The sequence below is a fragment of the Onychomys torridus genome, chromosome 7, assembly GCF_903995425.1.
Source record: "Onychomys torridus chromosome 7, mOncTor1.1, whole genome shotgun sequence".
NCBI classification, from domain to species: Eukaryota; Metazoa; Chordata; class Mammalia; order Rodentia; family Cricetidae; genus Onychomys; species Onychomys torridus.
In genome coordinates this window covers 52,963,162-52,983,156 of record NC_050449.1, presented here as the reverse complement: position 1 = coordinate 52,983,156, position 19,995 = coordinate 52,963,162, and the positions used below count along the sequence as shown (strand labels likewise).

The following is a 19,995-nucleotide window of genomic DNA, read 5'->3' as shown; positions in this document are numbered from 1 at the left end:
GAACTGTGAAAAAAGAATCACAACACTGAATTCCAGGAAGCTGGATCCATAACTAGGCCTCTTCTGTGTCTGAGGGGGAGACCCAGCTGCTGGAGGCTGAGGTATGGTAGATGCAACTGCCCTTGAGGGTCTGTCTAGTCACCAACACAGGCTTGGCGTCTAGCAAGACCCAAACACAGATAGACTGAGTTCAGAGTTTTACATATTCTCAACAGCTTGGGCCCTACTTCTGGAATCTCAATAGAAGCTCCACAAAGGAAAAAAAAAAGAAAAAAGAAAAGAAAGGAAGGAAGGAAGGAAGGAAGGAAAGAAGGAATAAAGGAAGAAAGAAAAAGCCCCAGATTTCAAAATAAAAGGCTCCACAAGACCTCAGTGGTTAGGCAGAACCTGGTTTAAAGCACATTACTGTGTATTGTTTGGGTTTCTCCCTACTTGGGAGTGGGATCTCAAATGTTCTATGCCCAAAGCCTTGTACCTTTTGTGTAAGAGAGCAGAGGACCGAGTAGGGTTGCATGTTTTTTCTCCAAAGAATACAGTCTAGGCAATGGAATAACAAAAACTCAAGAGTGTGTTTGCCTTGGCCCCCAAGAGAGCTAGCATTACAGGCATGAGCCGCCACACCTAGCTTTTTTTCTCTCTTAAAGAGATGGCTGGTCTAGCTATATTGCTCAGCATGACCTTGAACTCCTGGGCTCACGTAATCTTCCTGCTTTAACGCCCTGAATAGCTGGGACTATCAGCATGCACTACCAGCATGCCTGGGTTAGCAATTGTGGACCGAGTGAACAGGACAGTGTCTGTGGCAGGGTCCTCTCCCCAGCTACCCATCTCCACTGCTGCACCAAATGTTAATGCTATGCACAGCTGCAAGATGGGAAATACTCCAACTTCCCTCTCTACTCCCCAAGTGAGTATTCACTGTCAGCCCTTCTCCACCTTCTTACCTCGGAGGGCACCCCAGACAGTCTCGGAAGTAAGCAAACACTGGTCATCATTTATGGTTAAGGTGTCTGAAATGACAAAAATGAAACTGTAGACCAGGTATTTTATATTCATCTCTGAATAAACAAGCAAGCAAACAGGACTGAGGATGGCACAGAGGTAAAATGCCTGCAATCACAGGAACCTGGGTTTGGATTTTCAGCATCCCTGTAAAAGCCAGACTCTGAGGCACATGTAACGGATGTGCTAGGGAGTGGGGGAGGCAAGGCGGAGACAAGCAGATCCCAGGAGCTCATTAGCCAGCTAGTTTAGTGAAATGAGGAGCTCTAGGCTCATGAGAGACACTATTTTAAAAAAACACTAGGTGGAGAGTGACTGAGGAGGACACCTGATGCCAAGGTCTGGCTTTCATTTGCACACATGCAACATATACCCGCATGAACACGTTGCACACAACCACATGAGCAAACATACATACTTCACACATACAAATGAATAAACAAATCAACAACAACAAAAAATAGCGGGCTGGGCACCACACTGGTTCTGCAGGCCTGGCAGATGATACATGTGGTTTACGCTAGGCAGGGTCCTCTGCAAAGCTCCACCCAGCTTGTTGGTTAGTTTCCCCAACAGAATCATGAGATCCTTCCTATCAGCTTTTAGCTGAAAAGTATGGCGCCGACTTGGCAAAGGGAGTGGGAGGCCTACAGAGTCCAGTCCAGGAGGCAAGGCAGACGGCCCTATGCAACCACCTTGCATTGCCTTTTCCTCCAGGTCTCAGCCAGTCCATCGAAGAATCTGAGAATGATCTGAAGACTCGGGTGTTCACACTGGAGACTTCCAAGTCCCCTATCTATTGCTTAGGGAAGTGAGTCTCAAGACTAATGACTTAGCTTTACTGTGGTATAAATGACCTCCCCAGTGTAAGATGTCCTCAAGAAGAACCAGCAAAGTGTCCACCTGCCTCTGCCTCTGCCTCTGCCTCCTGAGTGCTGGGATTGAAGGTGTGTGCCACCAGACCTGGCTATGTGTCCACATTTCTTAATCAGTTCCCTGCTCAGTCCAGAAGGCAAGTGTCCCATGGGACTCAGTGAAGAGTCTGTGTGACACTTTCTGTGGCTCTGGACACTTGGTGAGCCCCAGTCCCAGACAGAGTTTGCTTTGAGGACAGGGAGCAGGGTGGTACTTACAATTTTCTATTGACTCCAAATTAGGAAACTCGTTACATTCAGCAGTGATGACAGCGACAACCAGAACGTTCTTCCCCAACATTGGCTGTTTCCCTGTGAAGACAGAGGAGGCTCAGTGGGCTGACCTGCCCCCAGAAGCAGCAGGGTAACGAACAGCTCTCCAGTAAGGCCTTAGCTCTCAAAGGGGAAGGAGGACAGGACGTTTGCCCTTGGCACTGGCCCTGCCTGGTCCCGTTTAGCCATCAGTCTGCCTGTGTTCCCACTCCCCCAGCAGCTTGCTCTGACCCTGTCTGAATGAGCCGGCAGCTAGCCCTAACCAGGTCTCTCCATTTCTAGCTTCTTGTATTGCCCCAAGCAAGATCCCAAGATCCCAATAATGGTTTCTCAGGAGAGACAGCTTCAGAGCACCTCAGAGGGCAGCACATGCTGAGTGGCAGGCTCTGTGACCGCTTAGAAGCTACAAAGCAAATCAGCTATGTTAGAGGACTCACTAACATTTTTGCCAACCCCCCAATCATTTTTCCATGATCAATTTATTTGTTTATTTTGAAACAGAATCTTGCTATGTAGCCCTAGCTGGCTCTGAACTTGCAACATAGACCAGATTGGTCCCAAACTTGGCAGCCATCCTCTTGCCTCTCTGCCTCCTGAGGGCAGGGATTATAGTTATGAATTATAGCTATCAAGCTCCTACACCTAAGGTCCATATCCATTATTTTTCATGAAGGGGAGTTCTACACTTGGCTGCATAACCTTGTCTCATTGTACTAGCACACTGTATGTAGTACTACTCTTCAAAGCTCCAGGTAAAGGAGTTCCCATTTTGTTCAAGTTCACGAGGTGAAGAACAGATGGGACAGGAGTCAGGAGGTCCCCCCATGAGAGTGGGCCTCAGAGAAGGCTGGTGCTCATCAGCCCATCCTGTGTCCTTCTCTTCTTTCCCAGGGTTCTTTAGGGTAAATCTCTGCTCTCAAAGGCAAAAGCCACCCTGTGTGAGTCAGCATACTCTGTAATGATGTTCTACAGACCCCAGGGCATGCAGATAAAAATGTCAAAGACAAAATACTAAGCATTTCTCTCCCTATTTTCCAAATTTCTCTGTGAATTTTTTTGTGATCTGATTTTGTTGTTGTTGTTTTACTTTGTGAGATAAGGTGTTGCCCAGGCTGACCTCAAACTTGCAACAATCCTCCTGCCTCAGTCTCTTGAGTGCTAGGATTTCTGGGATGCACCACCACATCCAGCTTGCAAGGTGGTCTGATTTTACTGCCTTACGTGGGATCAAATGAACCCTCTCTGTTCTTTCCTGGAGCTGTATCTATGCCTTTGACCCCACAACACCCTACAAACTACAGAATCGGGGATAGGATGGCTTGGCAGAAGGCAGGGCGAGTCTTCAGAACCAGACTACAATCCCAATTGTTACCCATCTCCGAGCAGAAGGGACCCAAGTGCCTCAAACCATGTGAAGAAATCAGACAAGAGATGCTAGGCCCTACCATATGTCTACATCTCCTCAGTCTGCAGGATGCCAAGCAGCCAGTCGGGAAAGGAGTTCCCCCACCCCACCTGCAACCAGAGCCAAACAGATCTCTCACCTCACACTAAGTACCCTGTATCCCACCCCACTAACTCCTCCTACTTACACCCCTTAGGGAAAAGAACTTGACTCAGACCGATCATTGCAACTCCGTTCTTCCTAAGCTTGCTTTCTTTCTTTTTCTTCTGGAGCTGAGGACCAAACCAGGGCCTTGCGCTTGCTAAGCAAGCACTCTACCACTGAGCTAAATCCCCAACCCCTTCCTAAGCTTTCTAACCACAGGAGCTACCTCTCTAAACACATGCCTGCAAATTCCCCAATAGAGCCAGGTGAAGAAAACTGACAGAGTCCAGTTAGCTCTCTGTGAACCACACCTCACCTCTGTCTTTTACCCTCTCATGTCACATGCCAAATGTGACTTCAGAGGGCTCCTCTGACTGTGTCCTGACAGTCAACTCAACAGAGGAAAGGTCCTGGCTTCCCTACCATCCTCTTGGCCCTCAGTCTGCCAAATGAGAAGTCACAAGTCACCCACATTTAATTGCTATGGTCATTGTCCTGATGGTAAAATGGAGGCGAGCTGCAAATGTCAGGCTTGTCTGAGGCACCTCTTGGAAGGCAGGAAAATTCCCATTTTTTGTTAAATGTCATTTTGTTTGTTTGTTGTTTGTTTTTTCGAGACAGGGTTTCTGTGTAGCTTTGCGCCTTTTCTGGAACTCGCTCTGTAGCCCAGGCTGGCCTCGAACTCACAGAGATCCCCCTGCCTCTGCCTCCCATGTTAAATGTCATTTTTATCTCTCTAAACACACACACATTTGCTGTCTATAGTCTGGGCAAGGGGAATGTGTCACAGACTCCTTTGGTGACCCCATAAGCAGGAAAGCACTTTTTCCCCTCAGAACAATGTCCTTCAGATAAGGGTTCCTTCTCCAGGGACAAGCTGCTGCCTGCCTCCAATCTTTCGGAGATGAATCCTAGCATTCCCACTGCCTGGCTTTGGGATGTTACAGAAGTCAGTTCAGAGGCCTGGATTGGACAAGCTCCTGGAGGGAAGGTCTGGGGGAGGTGGCAGACCAGGAGGGGCACTGGGTCATCTGAAAGGATGTAAACACTGTGTCATCGTTGTGGTTTTCCGCTTCCATGTTGCCACTGTGCCAGGCTCTGAAGAGAGCTGGAAACAGGCAGGAACCGGTACAGCCGCCTCTACACTCCCCAACACTCCTAGAACTGAGAACTGAGGTGTGGGAGGCCTGGTATGGCAAAGAGCCTGCTCAGCCAGTAAACAACTGGGCATGTGTGCCACGTGTTTGGCTGAGAGAACAGGAAGCAGTAGGGAGGTGCTCAAGCGTAGGGTTGGCAAGCTGAGTAGGTCTAGGTTTCCACTTCCCTGTAAACAATGGCAAGGTGGAACCACGTTCCTACCAGGACCTCAAGACTGCAGACGGACAAAGTTCTCCAGGGCCTGCTTCATGTCCTCTACCTCCTATCTCGCTCAGCATCCTGCCTTCATCAGTTTAAATGAAATGTCCTCTTCCTCGGGTTCATAGAAGTTCCTTTCCTTTTCTAACTAAAGAACTAATTGAAAAAGTAAGGCAGTCCAAAGGCATCTAAGTATTAAAATTCTAAGCATCGGGTTGGGGATTTAGCTCAGTGGTAAAGTGCTTGCCTAGCAAGTACAAGGCCCTGAGTTTGATCCTCAGCTAAAAAAAAAAAAAAAAAAAAAAAAATCTAAGCATCGTTTCCATCCTTCCTCAGTCCTCTTGCTGTCAGGCTTTCACTTTTGCAAACCTTTACAGTGCACCGTTGCCTAGACACCAGACATGGAATTCTGAGAACAAGGCCCTTCTCATTACACAAGTCCCATAGATGAAGTTTCTACACAGCTCCTCCATTTCCTGTCTGTATGTCCTCTCCATCCCCGCTTCCTTCCTTGCTGGCTAGATATGCAGGTATAACCTCAACAATACTCTCAATAGCTTGTCTGTCACACCCAATGACCAAAATTCTCAATCCTGATGTTAATCTGCCAGCTGTGCCTCAACCCTATCTCCTGGGCAGGGAGTGGGGGTGGGGAGATACAGAACAGCAGGACTGTGTAGATGGTTCAATGCTGAAGTCCTTGATGTACAAGCATGAGGAACATGTTCAGATCCCCAACATGCACCTAAAGAGCCATGAGTAGCAGTGATCATGGGCCTGGGAGGTAACGACAGGAGAATGCTGGAGGCACGTTGACCAACCAGTCTGGCCCAACCAGTGAGTTCTAGAATCAATGAGACCCTGTCTAAAAATAGGAGAGCAGCTGCAGAAGACACCTGACATCAACCTTTGGCCTCTAAAGCACACGAATATGCACACACGTACATATACCATACATACATATGCATACACATACATGTATCACACATACATATGCACACACATACATATATCACACATACATATGCATACACATACATATACCACACATACATATGCACACACATACATATACCACACATACATATGCACACACATACATATACCACACATACATATGCACACACATAATATACCACACATACATATGCACACACATACATATACCACACATACATATGCATACACATACATATATCACACATACATATGCACACACATAATATACCACATATACATATGCACACACATACATATACCACACATACATATGCATACATACATATACATATATCACACATACATATGCATACACATAATATACCACACATACATATGCACACACATACATATACCACACATACATATGCATACACATACATATGCACACACATAATATACCACATATACATATGCACACACATACATATACTACACATACATATGCATACATACATATATCACACATACATATGCACACACATAATATACCACATATACATATGCACACACATACATATACCACACATACATATGCATACATACATATATCACACATACATATGCACACACATAATATACCACATATACATATGCACACACATACATATGCACACACATAATATACCACATATACATATGCACACACATACATATGCACACACATAATATACCACATATACATATGCACACACATACATATACCACAATACATATATCACACATACATATGCATACACATAACATACCACACATACATATGCACACAACACATATACCACACATACATATGCACATACATAATATACCACATATACATATGCACACACATACATATACCACACATACATATGCACACACATAATATACCACACATACATATGCACACAACACATATACCACACATACATATGCACACACATAATATATCACATACATATGCACACACATAATATACCACACATACATATGCATGCACATACATATACCACACATACACCAAAAAAAATCTGAGAAAGGTATCCTCTGTGGCCCCCTTTGATTCTCTCTAGCATATATTTCAAGCTTGTGCCACCCCCCTCAAGTCTATGACCGGGTCTCATCTACTTTCAACAGATTAGGAACTCTCACCCACCTTATCACAGACCACCTGCAACACCACACCTGCCCTTCCCTTCCCCCACTCACAGGCCACCTGCAACACCACACCTCCCCTTCCCTTCCTCTTCCCCTCCATGGAAGAGGTTTCCCTTCACTTGCACTCTGGATCTCCCCTCAGGCTCCTCTTGTATAATTACCCTCCCTACCAAGTCTTCAAGTGATTTCTTTGCACTCTTTGCCACCAGCATTGAAGTATTTGCTGTGTTCCAGGTCTCAAGTGCACATCATCTCAAACACCTACTCTTTCTCTGGCTTTCCTGCCTTAGGGAAACTTCAGAGGAAATGCAGACTGGGTGGTTGGGACTGGACCTCAAAGATAGGCAGACTGGAGTTTAAATACCTGTAAGGCCTTGGGCAGGTTATTCACTGAGTTGTGGTTTCTCATCTGTAAAATGGGGATTGTGACACCATCTACCTTATCTGTTAAATATGAGGAAGGTAAATACGCTAACACTGTCAAGTGCTTAGCTTGGTATCTGGCACATGGTAAACACTCAGACAGCTGGACCTGTCCAGTCTTCTCTTTGTAGACACTTCCTCACACTCCATCTTTGTGACCTAGCTTCCCTCAACATACTCCTCTGAAAATGGCTTCATCAAAATTCTGTGGTTCTGTAACTAAGTTCATGGGATCCTTTCTAGTTCACTCATTTATTCATACATTCACTCAACATGTTATTTATTGAGGGCCTACTAAGTACTAGGAATACAGCGGTGATCAAAATGAACAAAAATTCCTGTCAGGGAGTCAGTGTTCTGGAGATGGCTCTTCTTTCAGGCTGGTCAAACATCCCCGACACTGAAACTAAGCGCTCAGCTTGGCTCTGGTAGTACAAACTTTTTAATCCCAGCACCCGGGAGGCAGAGAGAGGTGAACCTCTGTGAACTCAAGGCCAGCTTGATCTATGTAGTAGGTTCCATGCTATTCAGGGCTACACAGAGACCCTGTCTCAAAACAGAAACAAACCTTCCCTTGACTAAGGGGGACTCTGGTCCCCTACATTCTTGAACACGACCCCCCTTTTCTGGTGCCAGCCTTCTCTCTTCCTCCTCTTCCAGTCTCCTTGGACAACATCGTCTACTCTCACAGTAAGCACATGACTTCCAAATCTATCTTCCAAGCTAGCCCCTTTTGTGGAGCCGAACAACTGTGCGCCTCTGGCATCTTCAATGCAAAAGTGAACTCTACTTCTCTTGGCTGAGTCTCTCCCTCGCTTGGATAATGGTCGTCATATTCACCCAGACAAGAAGCCTCCTCTTCCTCCTCAACACTCTCCACCTGAGGAGACTACAAATCTACTCACTCAAAACAATTTTTATAGATTGCATGCCATGTGTTAAACATTGTCCTAAGCACTGAGGTTTCAACAGTTTAAAAAAAAGATTCAACTAAGTCTTATAATTACAAAACTCATCATTAACTTAGCATTGTGCCACTTTCCCACCCTCACTGGGCAGAGCTCAGTTCAGCCAGTTGTAGTTTCTCTCCTAGATGACTGTAAAAACTATCCAGGTGGTCCCTCCCACCTCCACATAGTCCTCATTTCAACTGGCTATCTTCTGGGATCTCTTAGTATGAACATCTGATCATGACAATCCTTGTGCAAAGCCTCCCAATGGGACTAGAGACATAACTGGAGGATAGAACACTTGCCCAGCATCATAAAGGTCATAAAGCCCAAGGTTTGACCCTCAGCACCAAAAACAAAACAAAACAAAACTAAAACCATCTTCTAATATACGGTGTCCCAAGGTTTTCAGGTGATGCCCAGAAGCCACCGGAGACCTTCAGGCTCATTTTCTCTTACTCTATTTGGGAATTCTCATTACAATGAAGTGAACTCCTTCCAGAGCCTTGGAACTGTTTTGTCTTCTCCAGTCTTTTCTCCTCACAGATTGCTTCTTCCAATTGAAACAAACTTTGCATTTCTTCCACACTTGTTTGGCTAAGAAAAAGCTCTGGTTTTCCTTCTATAAAGCTGTTTTGGCCATTCCCCCACCCTTTCCTAAGAGAGCTCCCTATGTGATCATGGAGTACACAAACATTTTTCATAACACTTATCTTAATAAGCTGTCTATGTCCTCACCTAGGCTGTGAGCTCCTCAACAGCAGGGACCAATCTGTGTCTTTGTATTCCCAGTGCCTGATACACGGTAGTCATTCAATAAGTGTTTGCTGAAAAAATGAATGATGCTAGAATTAAAATATGCACATGGAATGCTATGGATGCATAATGACTGTGCTACACGATAGTCAGGCAAACAGTTAACCTAGTGATCCTTTTACACACCAAGTCTAGAATTAAAATATGCACATGGAATGCTATGGATGCATAATGACTGTGCTACACGATAGTCAGGCAAACAGTTAACCTAGTGATCCTTTTACACACCCAAGTCTAGTTATTTCTGAAGTCTTAAGGCTGGGGTGAAGGTTGCTAAGAAGATACCCAGGCTTGTACAAAGTGCCTTTTCAGACAAGCTCTGAGGGACTCGGGGTGTAAATCCAAAGTTTTAGGTCCTTCCACTTCTTGAGAAGGGAGAATTTGCTACTTTTAGGGCACCTGGAAACTATAAATCTTTACCTTAGTGCAAAACCATCTCTCCCTCCACCCAGCTCACTCCTCCCCAAATCAAAGCATCCCCATCTGCCATGCACTAGATACAAAACCCTAGCAAGGCAAAGAAAATGTATGGGGTTGTGTTATAAAGTGGCATTTGGTTTGGCCTCTGGGTTGGAAACTAGGAAAAGTCAAGCCCCCTGAGGACACCTTCCCACTCTTTAATGCCCACCCTGCCCCCATAGGCTCTGGTATTCTCCTAAACGGTGACAAGGTTTGTTCCATGACCACTTTCTCCTCCTGCTCCCCACTGTCACTCACCACACTCTGGCCTTCCCTAACTAAGATGCATCAGGAACTGTTACAGGTGCTGGGGCAGTTAAAAAGAAAAACCTGCCCTAGGGTCCCTGCCCGTGAGGAGCTCACAGTTTAGCAGGAGAGATAAACAATTACTAAGCCCTGAGATGACTTATGGCAGACAGCACAGTGGTCCCTCCAGAGGGGAAGAACACTTTACACCAGAAGAACCTCCTGCTTGTGATCTGGAACCATGACTTGTGTTTGCAGAGAGGTCATCTGCAGCATGGGGCACATGGGTATGACTAGGGTAGACAGGGATGTGAGATGTATTTTGTATATATGAGATTTTACCTGCAGGTATGTCTATATCATGTGTGTGCCTGGTGCACATGGAGGTCAGAAGAGGGTGTCTGATCCCCTGGATCATAGATGGTTATAAGGCACCACAGGGTGTTGGGAACCAAACCTGGGTCCTCTGGAGGAGCAATGAGCAGTCTCTCCGACAACTCCCTCACCCTCCACCCATGCACCGACCAATAGCAGTCTCAGAAGTCAACTGCCCTGACCGGGTCTCTCCTTGATGCTGATCTCTAACAGGATGTCTCAAGATTCTCCACCCTCCAGACACTACTAACCCTTATTCTCCCACCCACTGATAATATGAATATTTATGAGTACTTATTCCCATCCTATCTTTTGTTGTAAAAACCAGTTAGATTTTTTTTTCTTTTTCTCCATTCTTTAAAACTCTGATCTGTCCCTTCCAATGCCATCACTACCAGAAAAAGAACATCTCCCCACAATTCTCAATCCCAGGGGAGACATTTGGCTAATAATTTCACAGTTCCATTAAAAACAAAATAAAATCCTTAACTTATCTAACTCTTATTTATGACATCTGAGGTTCCCCCCACCCCCCACCCCAGACAGGGTTCCTATCTGTTAACTTCCCTGGCTGTCCTGGAACTCGCTTTGTAGACCAGGCTGGCCTCAAACTCACAGAGATCCACCTGCCTCTGTATGCCTCATGAATGCTGGGATTAAAGGCATGAGCCACCATGCCCCACTATTTAAAAACATTTTTACTTTTTGGCGCGCGTGTGTGTCTGTGTTTTTGTAAGGGAGGGGGGTGAGAGACAGCCTGCAGAAATCAGTTCTCTGCTTCCACTGTGTGACGGCTCAGAGATCAAACTCAGGCTGTCCAGCTTGTTGAAATCACTTCCACCTGCTAAGCCATTTTGAACTCCCATGCTTCTAAACTTTTTATTATAAACAATGTTTATATTATAAACAGGTGTGTATGAAGTTTAAGGTTTTTGCAAAACAATTTCTTTTTTTCTTTTTGTTTTTTCGAGACAGGGTTTCTCTGTGTAGTTTTGGTGCCTGTCCTGGATCTCGCTCTATAGGCCAGGCTGGCCTGGAACTCAGAGATCTGCCTGGCTCTGCCTCCCGAGTGCTGGGATTAAAGGTGTGCACCATCACTGCCTGGCAGAGTCCAGAAGAGGACATCGCATCCTGTGGATCTGGAGTTAGCTGTGAGTCACTCCATATGAGTGCTGGGAACTGAACTCAGATCCTCTAGAAGAGCAGCAAGCTTGTTCTTAACCACGGAGACATTTATTTCTCCAGTCCTTGTTTTGTTTTTTAAACTTGTTTTGTTTTTTTAAACCAGCCAGCATGCCATTTAATAATTTATTAACTTTACTCTTTTTTTTTCAATTGGAATTCTCATATGTAGCCGAGGATAGCCTTGAATTTGCTATGTGCTGAGGCTAGCTTTGAACTCCCAATCTTCTTGCCTCTACCTCCCAAGTCCTGGAATTGACAACTGTGTACCACCACACCTGGCTAGTTAATTTTCTTTTATGGGTGATATAGGAGCTCTCTCTAGCTATTAACCTGCCTCCTTCATTTACTTAAGCCCAGAGCTTTGCATGTTCCAGGCAAGTGCTCCGCCACTGAGCGCTTCCCAAGGAACCAATGTTATCTTTTTAAGATGCAAGTATTTGGTCTACTTAGCCCACTTTTTCCTCTTACGATGTTTTTGGGTTTTCATGTTTTGAAACACGGTATCTCATTGTAGCTCAGGCTGATTTCAGACTTGGGTAATCCTCTTGACTCAGCGTCCTGAGTGTGGGGTTACAGATAAAAGCCACATGTCCCTCTTGTTCTTTAATTTTACAGTTTCTTTTAATTTCATATGGTCAAATACGGTAGTTTTTTTCCTTTATGTTTTAGAAGGGCCTAGGATTGCAAATCCCCTCTAATACTTTTATTTTGGAGAATTTTATCTTTAGATCTTTAATCTATCTGGAATTTATGTTGGGCAAAAGATGCAGATTTTACTTTTTCCAAATGGATATCTAATCATCTTTATAGATTTACTGATGGATTAGCTCTTCACTGTCCACTAAAAGCACGTCTTTAACATATGTTAAGCCCCCACATGAACTCTTTGTTGGTGTTGTTTTGTTTTGTTTTGTTTTTCCAGACAAGGTTTCTCTATGTAGCCCTGGCTGTCCTCAAACTCAGAGATCCACCTGTCTCTGCCTCCCCACTGTGGGGATTAAATCCGTGCACCACCATACCTGGCTTTCCACAAGAACTCATGATGGTCATCTTCTTGGCAATTTTATGGTCAAAGAATATATAAGCCCCTCTGGCTCATTTCATCCTACACCCCCATTCCTATAAAGGCTACTTCCTTTTCGCCACAACTCACCGGCACTGCACATCGTCCACCTTTGCAAACCCTTTCACGTCTACTTAACTCCCAACACATCAGTTCTTCTCATTTCCTCCCTAAATGTAGCGCTCTTCTTTCCAGAACAACGCCACCTCCCCTGCGACTAGTCCTGACACGAAGTGTCTTCTCTCATCCTGGAGTTGAGACGTGGTACTCCTTCTCGACTCAGCTTCCATGCTGATCTGCTGTGGCTCACGCCATCTTGCTGTAGAATCTGGAATCTCACAACACTGCAGTTTCCTAGTCACTTTGGTATTTACACCTCATGCCCTCGAGTCTTGTGGCTGTCAGATGATCTGGACACTCAGGAGGAAGAACTAACCCACGTTCTGCCTTAGTTTTCCAGTAATATCACTAACACCCTCCTCCTCAACAGCCTCCAGTCACCTGCTGAATCTTCCTGTCTCTGGAAATAGCCAAACTCAGCTTCCAAGCTTTATTACCTCACAACTGGCCGTCTGCTCAGATACCTCTTACTGGACACAACCAAAATCAGACTTACAGTCAATCAGGCTTGGTCCTCCGAGCGCCCCTCCCCTGCCACACCCCTTTTCAATTCTTTCTCTTTTCACTCCTTAGCATTTCCTTTTTCCTTCCTCTATCTTTGTGATCGGCAACAACATGTAAGTGAAAATGAATATTCATGCCCCCGAATCACAAATGGGAGTCATCTCGAGCACTGTATCCTAACTCCACCCAAGCCCATTTCTGAAGTCTCTGGGCAGTCCAGAGAGGCCCTGTCCCTGCAGCCATCAATCTAATCTAGCTACTGTTATCACTAACAACCACAACAACCGCCTTCCCTGCCTCTGCCTCTTACTGCCACCGATGCCCCCATGCAGCCAGCTTAGCCAATGCTACCTGTGCAGCAGCCCTGGCTGGCCTTCCTCTAAGCTCCTGCTTTTTAGTGCTCACCAGGCGGCTTCAAGGCTCTTTTCAGAACTTGCTGACCTACCTGAGATTTGTGCACACCAACCACATTAACCTTGAGTTTCTTGAATACGGCTCACTGGCTTCCTTCCTGGAGGGAGGCCCTTTCCACAAGCTGTTCTCCAAGGTGGAATACCTGCCATCACCAACTCCTACTTTCTTCATACTGATTAAACAACACCTAAGAAAAGCCTTTCAAACTGCACACTGCCCACCATCCTTAACTTAGGTCGTGTGTTCTTCTGTATTCTCAAATCATTTGCACTTCAAATCTCACAGAAAAAAAAATACTGTATGTTTATACTCTGACTTTCAAGTACTGTAATTTTTTTTTTCCACAGCTGGCCTCAAATTTACTCTACCTGAGGATGACCTTGAACTTATGATCCTCCTGCCTCCACCTACTGAGTACTGGGATTATGTGTGCCACCACACCTACCCTTTACGTGGGGGAAGGATCAAACCCAGGGCTTTGGGCATGCTTAGCAAGCACTCTATCTCAGCTACATCCCCAGGCCATAATTGTAAATTATTTGGAATTGAGAGCTGTTTGATTAACATAGTCTTTAGACTTAGCACTATTAACTAATTATGGTTGATTAATAAGTACTAACTGCATTAAAGATGGAAGGAAGGAGTGTGGCTAGAAATACTTCTGGAAAATGACAAATGGAGCAGAGACAAAAACATTCATGACCTGAATGGTAATAAAAAGGAGTTCGATGTTAGAAGTTACTATTTGAAGTCACTAAGTTATGATCAGATCTTACTTTTCCCAGAAGCCAACAGTTTTTTAAGTGACTAATTGTCCTGACAAAGATCTTTATGAGCACGGCAGAAAGCAGGGAAGGAGGAAATCTTGGTAGACAGACAGATCTAGATGGAATCCTCTACCACAGCCATGCCCTGTTTGACACTGGCAGTCATGCAGCCTTCTCAAGTCTCAGTTCTGAAAACAGAACTAAGCACCCCACAGAACCGGCTGACAAGACATCTTAAGTGCCAGCCATTCACACATGCTCACTTCCTTCCCCTTTCCACTGCCCTTCACTAAGTCAGTTTTGCCACAGCAACCCACCCGATGTGGCGCTTACCCAGAGGAGCCATGGGTGGGTGCCTTAGGGTGTGACAACCACTTTTCAAGGGCTTCTTCCACCATCACGTGATGGCACACATGGCGAACAGTCTGACACTTCAACATACAAAAGGACGTGGACTTGAACTGTTTGCTCAGCCTAGGCCTGCTAAAGGAACACAGCCACAAATGTGTGCTCTTAGCACATTACTGTGAAGTCAAGGTTGACAGTAGGGAGGCAGCCCACAAGCTGCAAGAAAATAATGGAATTCAGCGACTGTCACAAAGGCTATTACTTGGAAAAGTCAAGGACTTCTCCAAAGATCAAGCCATGGCTTAAGAAGTCTTGGTGAGACTTTAGCTTTTGTATGTATATTATTAGCTTGTTCCTAAAATGATTTTCTTGTGTGCTTCCAAGAACTCCTAACAGTGTATTTATCTAAAATGCCTATCAAGCATCCAAGGCCAAACAAAACAACACCTGTCTCCTAGGTCAGGTGGATAACTTTATTTCTTGTGCAATTTAGGGTGAGACCCTCCTTTCCTTACAGCCTTATTAATTGACTCCTAATTTCTTATCTAACCACTTCTAGGAATGTAGATTGAGCATATAAATTCCCTTTTGATAAACTAACCGATCATTAGCTCTCTATTGACCTCCTCCTTTACCACTCCCATTTTGGGTTGCAAAAGAAAGCCTGAGGTCACTGCTTGAGAAAAATTCTTACCTGCCTTTATGACCGCGTAAGAATTCAAGCCTGGTGACCTTGCTCGGCCAGAGGATTGCCATTGCTTGGGTTTATAACTGGATTCCTGAGAGACTTGGGGAGAACTGAGAGGGAGAAGGAGGATTTTGACTAGAGAACTTGAGGACGAGATGGAGAAAAGAGAACAGAACTAGATGGGGAAGAATTAGATTAAAGGGCTAAAAGAGAGCACTAGAGGGACGAGATGGAAGATGAGGAAGAGCCAGATGGGGAAGAATAAGATGAGGAAGAACAGGATGAGAGAGAAGGGATGGGAGGGAGCTGAGATGGAAAGGAACTAGATGGATGAGAACCTAGACGGGGCAGAACTAAGACGAGAGAGTTAAGATGGAACCTAGACAAAGGTAGAGACAAATCAGGCAAGAAAGGGGCTAGGCATGAGAGCAGACAGAAGCTGTGTAGAGAGACCTGACACAGAATAATAAAGTGTATGGACTAAGGAGTTTCGTGTACCTAGATTCATTTCTTTTCATCAAAGATTAAATTATCAGCGGGCTGTAGATTCTTCCCAGACCCTGGGAGGGGACTCTCGAGGGGCTGGACCCCCATAGTCCTCGTAAGGTACCCTGGTAAGCAGGCTTCCCCATCTCCACCCCTATAATTTTACAAAAGTAACTGCCGAGCTGCTGAGCACCCTACCTCCTGAGCTAGAGCACACATGTCCAAAAGAGGACCTTCAGCCATGCCCAAGCCCAACCACGGGGCGTGCTATAGTCAGCTGGGGAAACTGAGTCACAACTTAAAGACAGCCGCGAGAAAACAAAACAATAGCAACCCCAGAAGGAACACCTCCCTGCACATTGGTGGTATTTGATATAGTCTGGAACAGAGAAGAAAATTCAATGTTTCTTAGATTTTTGTGACCTTGAAGCAGGTGACAAAACTCTTTACATATGTACACACTTTTCTCGTCTACACACCCAACGATTTCTCTTGAGCTGCTCTGGTTGTCAATAGCTCCACAGTGGTGGAAGAAAGCTCTCCTAATCAGACTGGTTAAACACTTATTTATTTATTTAGAGACAACATCTCACTAAGTAGACTGGCTGGCTTGGACCACACTATACAAACCAGGCTAGCCTAAAACACACAGACATCTGCCTGCCTCTGTCTCCTGGGTGCTGAGATTAATGCATGTGCTACAATTCCTGGCATTTAGTTTAAACATTTTCTTGAGGATGAGGGAAATCAAAATCTGTCTTTTATTTATTTATTTATTTTAACAATTAAAAAAAAAAAAAAAAACATGCCCAAGCATGAGACCATGTACCCAAGACAATGAACAGGTTCAGCTGGTCAACCCGCCAATGCCCTCCCTACTTGACTTCTGTCTGGAATAAAGTATGGGGTAAGGAATGGGAAAGAAGGCACCTCAGGGTCATCTCTACTTTTCCTCTTTAATTATGTTTCTCCTCAGTGTTCTGTTGAGGGTCAGACCCAGAAATTTGTACATGTAAGTAATCTGCTGATTGGCAGCTTCGACTCCATCTTATTTCAAGCATCAAGTCCTCCACACCATTGTACTCTCCTTCAGAGAGTCAAGGCCATTCACGGCTATTTTTTTCGTTTTATTAACCCCTGAATGGCTCCAAGTGCCAAAGACAGAAAACTAAATGCACGCGCGCGCGCACACACACACACACACACACACACACACACGCGCGCGCGGCATGAGAAAGAAGCAAGTCTGGAAAATAGGTTCCTAAGCATTCCTTGGGGGAGTAATGAATATATCTTGTTTCATATTTCAGATCCTCCGAAGCACACAGCCTTCACGCACAATATCCAAAAGGTAGGAAGAGCAAGTCTAGCTCAGAGAAACAAGACTCAAAGATGTCATACACTAGACTCAAACTAGCCATACACACACTAGGAAGCTGAGCTTCTCAGGTGCAGAATTAGCCAGGATTATTGCAAGAGCACTGTGATTTAGGTAGCAAGGAAAGCCACCCAGCCTGTTGAAGACTATGGGCAAAACTAACCCAGGGCCCTGAGAGTTCAAAATGAAATATATAATAGAGAAATGTATACTTTTGGCCCTCGTGCAAATACAGTTGATCCTAGTACCTACCTCCTCTCCAACGACATTTTTCATTATGTACCGCTCCATTCTCCACATACCCCGCTATAAACGGCATCATAAAACTTTCTCCCTCTTTGAAAACAGTAAACTTAAAGGCAACTTGATCTTCTCTAAGAATACGCCATCAGGAGAGTTTGTTTGCTTGCTTTGAAATGGGGTCTTTGTCAACCCCAAATAGCCTAAAATTCATCATGTAGCTAAAGATGACCTTGAACTCTTGATCTTTCTGGCTCTACTTCCCAGGGCTTTATGAGATGCAGGGTACTGAACCCTGAGCCTACTGCACTCTCCTAACTGGGCAGCACCCCCAGTCCTAGAGTGGAGAGTTCCAATCTTACTCCTTCCCAGCCTGGCTGCCTGACCCCAGCTGTTTTCTTCCTGTATTTCCAAGATGCATTTTGCATTTCCAATTCTGCAACAAGAGCAGCCTGGGTTGAGACTACAAATTGGGATGATAAATCCTGCAAGGCTGTGTCTGGGATGGTGCTTCTAGAGACAGTTTTAAGTCAGGAGGAAAGACCCACCCTAACTGTGGATGGCATGGTCTTGTTATGCGCTGAAAGAAGAGGGAAAATGGAGAAGTCTTCTTTTCTTTGCTCCTTGTCAGTCGCGCGATGTGACAAGCTGCCTTGAGCTCAGGCTCCTGGGCTCTCATGATGGACTACTTCCTCGGTGGTGAGCCATAGTAAAACCTTGTTTTTGGTCACAGCAATGGGAGGAATACAGAACGCACCTTACACCAAACAGTCCTTTAACACAACAGAACCAATAAGCTCGCTAAACCCACTATGACAGTTAGGGAAGAAATGGCCAAAGGTGGCCCTTTAGAAGATTCAGACTACAATGACCTATGTGGCTTACTAACCGTCATATGTTTGCTCCCCAGGGGCGAACAAATCACATACTGGTACTGGTTACAGAAGAACCAGTTATCTATCTTACTTTCATTCTAGAGTAACAGGGCTGGGGAAGGGGCAAGCTTGCTCTGCTTAGCAGCTAAGTTCCCAGGGCCGACACGGACAGGCATTCCAACACGGCTCAGTTCCACCCCTTGCCACACCCCACGTCCACCAGTCTTTCAGTGTCAGGCCCCACACTTTCTGTTTGGTCCCAAGCCTCTGGGTCAAGGGGCCTCTGCCTGGTCCCTAGAAGCTCACTGCCTTGTGTCCTGTGATTTCTCTGACAACTGAAACAGGTACTTACTAACTCATGTGCCAGATACATGCTGAGCTCACGGCCTCACAAGGACCCAGTACCACTTGAGCATGACCTAAAGAATCATCTTAAATCTCTATTGGCAATGTATTTTCAATATTTTGACAGTCTGATTGAACCATGGTCTTTCCTACAGCAGGCATTTTTTAAAAAAATGACAACCTACAGCTGAAGAGAAGGATTCAGGATAAACCGACACCCCAGAAGTCAGATTAATAAAGGGGTGAACGGAGAGGGGGCCTCAGCCAGGGAGGCTGTGTAGTCGGCTAGAGAAAAATCAAGGGGAGAAGAAGGAGCCTGGGCAGAAGCCAAGGGGAGAAGGTCTGGGAGCCGGGCCCGATCCACGGAAGGCGGCTCCTTCGGACGGAAGAAGGGGGCTGTGACTCACTTGCGAAGTTGGGTCGGGGCCAAGAGCCGGAACCGAAGAGCAGGTTACGGTAGCGTCGAAAGGCCTCGTCGAGGACGACGCAACCCGCCTGCGCGGCCGAACCGGCATGGTACCGGAACTGGAAGTTGTTGGGGTACAGCGTGTAGCGCCGGTGGTAGGTTTGGATGTACTGGGGCCAGGGCCACACCGCCGTGGCCGAGCAAGCCAACGCCGCCGCCAGCAGCAGCGAAACCCAGAGCCTGCGGCCCGCCATGGCCCACCGGCGAGCTCCGTCCCAGCAGGCTGAGCCCACGTTAGACCCGGGTCAGGTGAGCGGCGCCCGCGTGACAATCGAAGGGTCACGTGGGCGCGCGGGAAGCTGGGCTCGATCTCTGCGAGCGTTAGGCCACCGAGTCCGCAGCTCTCCGGCTTGCTGGGCAATGCAGGGACAGTCCCCGCTCCGGCCAAGCCCCTGCAACCCAAGCCTAGGGGCTGGGCCGGGAGCCACAGGCGCCGCCCCTGGGATTGGAGAACCCACGGGACCTAGGAAAAAGCAGAAGGAAAACAGGAGTCCAAAAGTCATGTGACACAAAGGGCTTCTGAGCAGTTCCCGGGAACTTAACAGTGTGATGTTAGATAGGAAAAAATGTTTGGAGACACCCCATTGCCGGCCTCCAAGAGGGGACCACTTACAGAT

The 19,995-nt window shown here is 45.9% G+C and overlaps 1 protein-coding gene across 1 annotated transcript in view; it reads right to left on the bottom strand.

Moving 5' to 3' along the window:
• Hexa (hexosaminidase subunit alpha) overlaps positions 1–19,792 on the bottom strand; it is a 28,707-nt gene extending 8,915 nt beyond the window's left edge. Inside the window, exons 1-3 of the mRNA XM_036194241.1 lie at positions 19,320–19,792; positions 2,136–2,228; positions 945–1,010 (exon numbers count right to left, since the gene is read on the bottom strand). Coding sequence (XP_036050134.1) covers positions 945–1,010; positions 2,136–2,228; positions 19,320–19,572 — 412 coding nt within the window. The 5' untranslated portion in view covers positions 19,573–19,792. The remainder of the gene's footprint in view (positions 1–944; positions 1,011–2,135; positions 2,229–19,319) is intronic.
• Between the last annotated feature and the right edge of the window lie 203 nt (positions 19,793–19,995).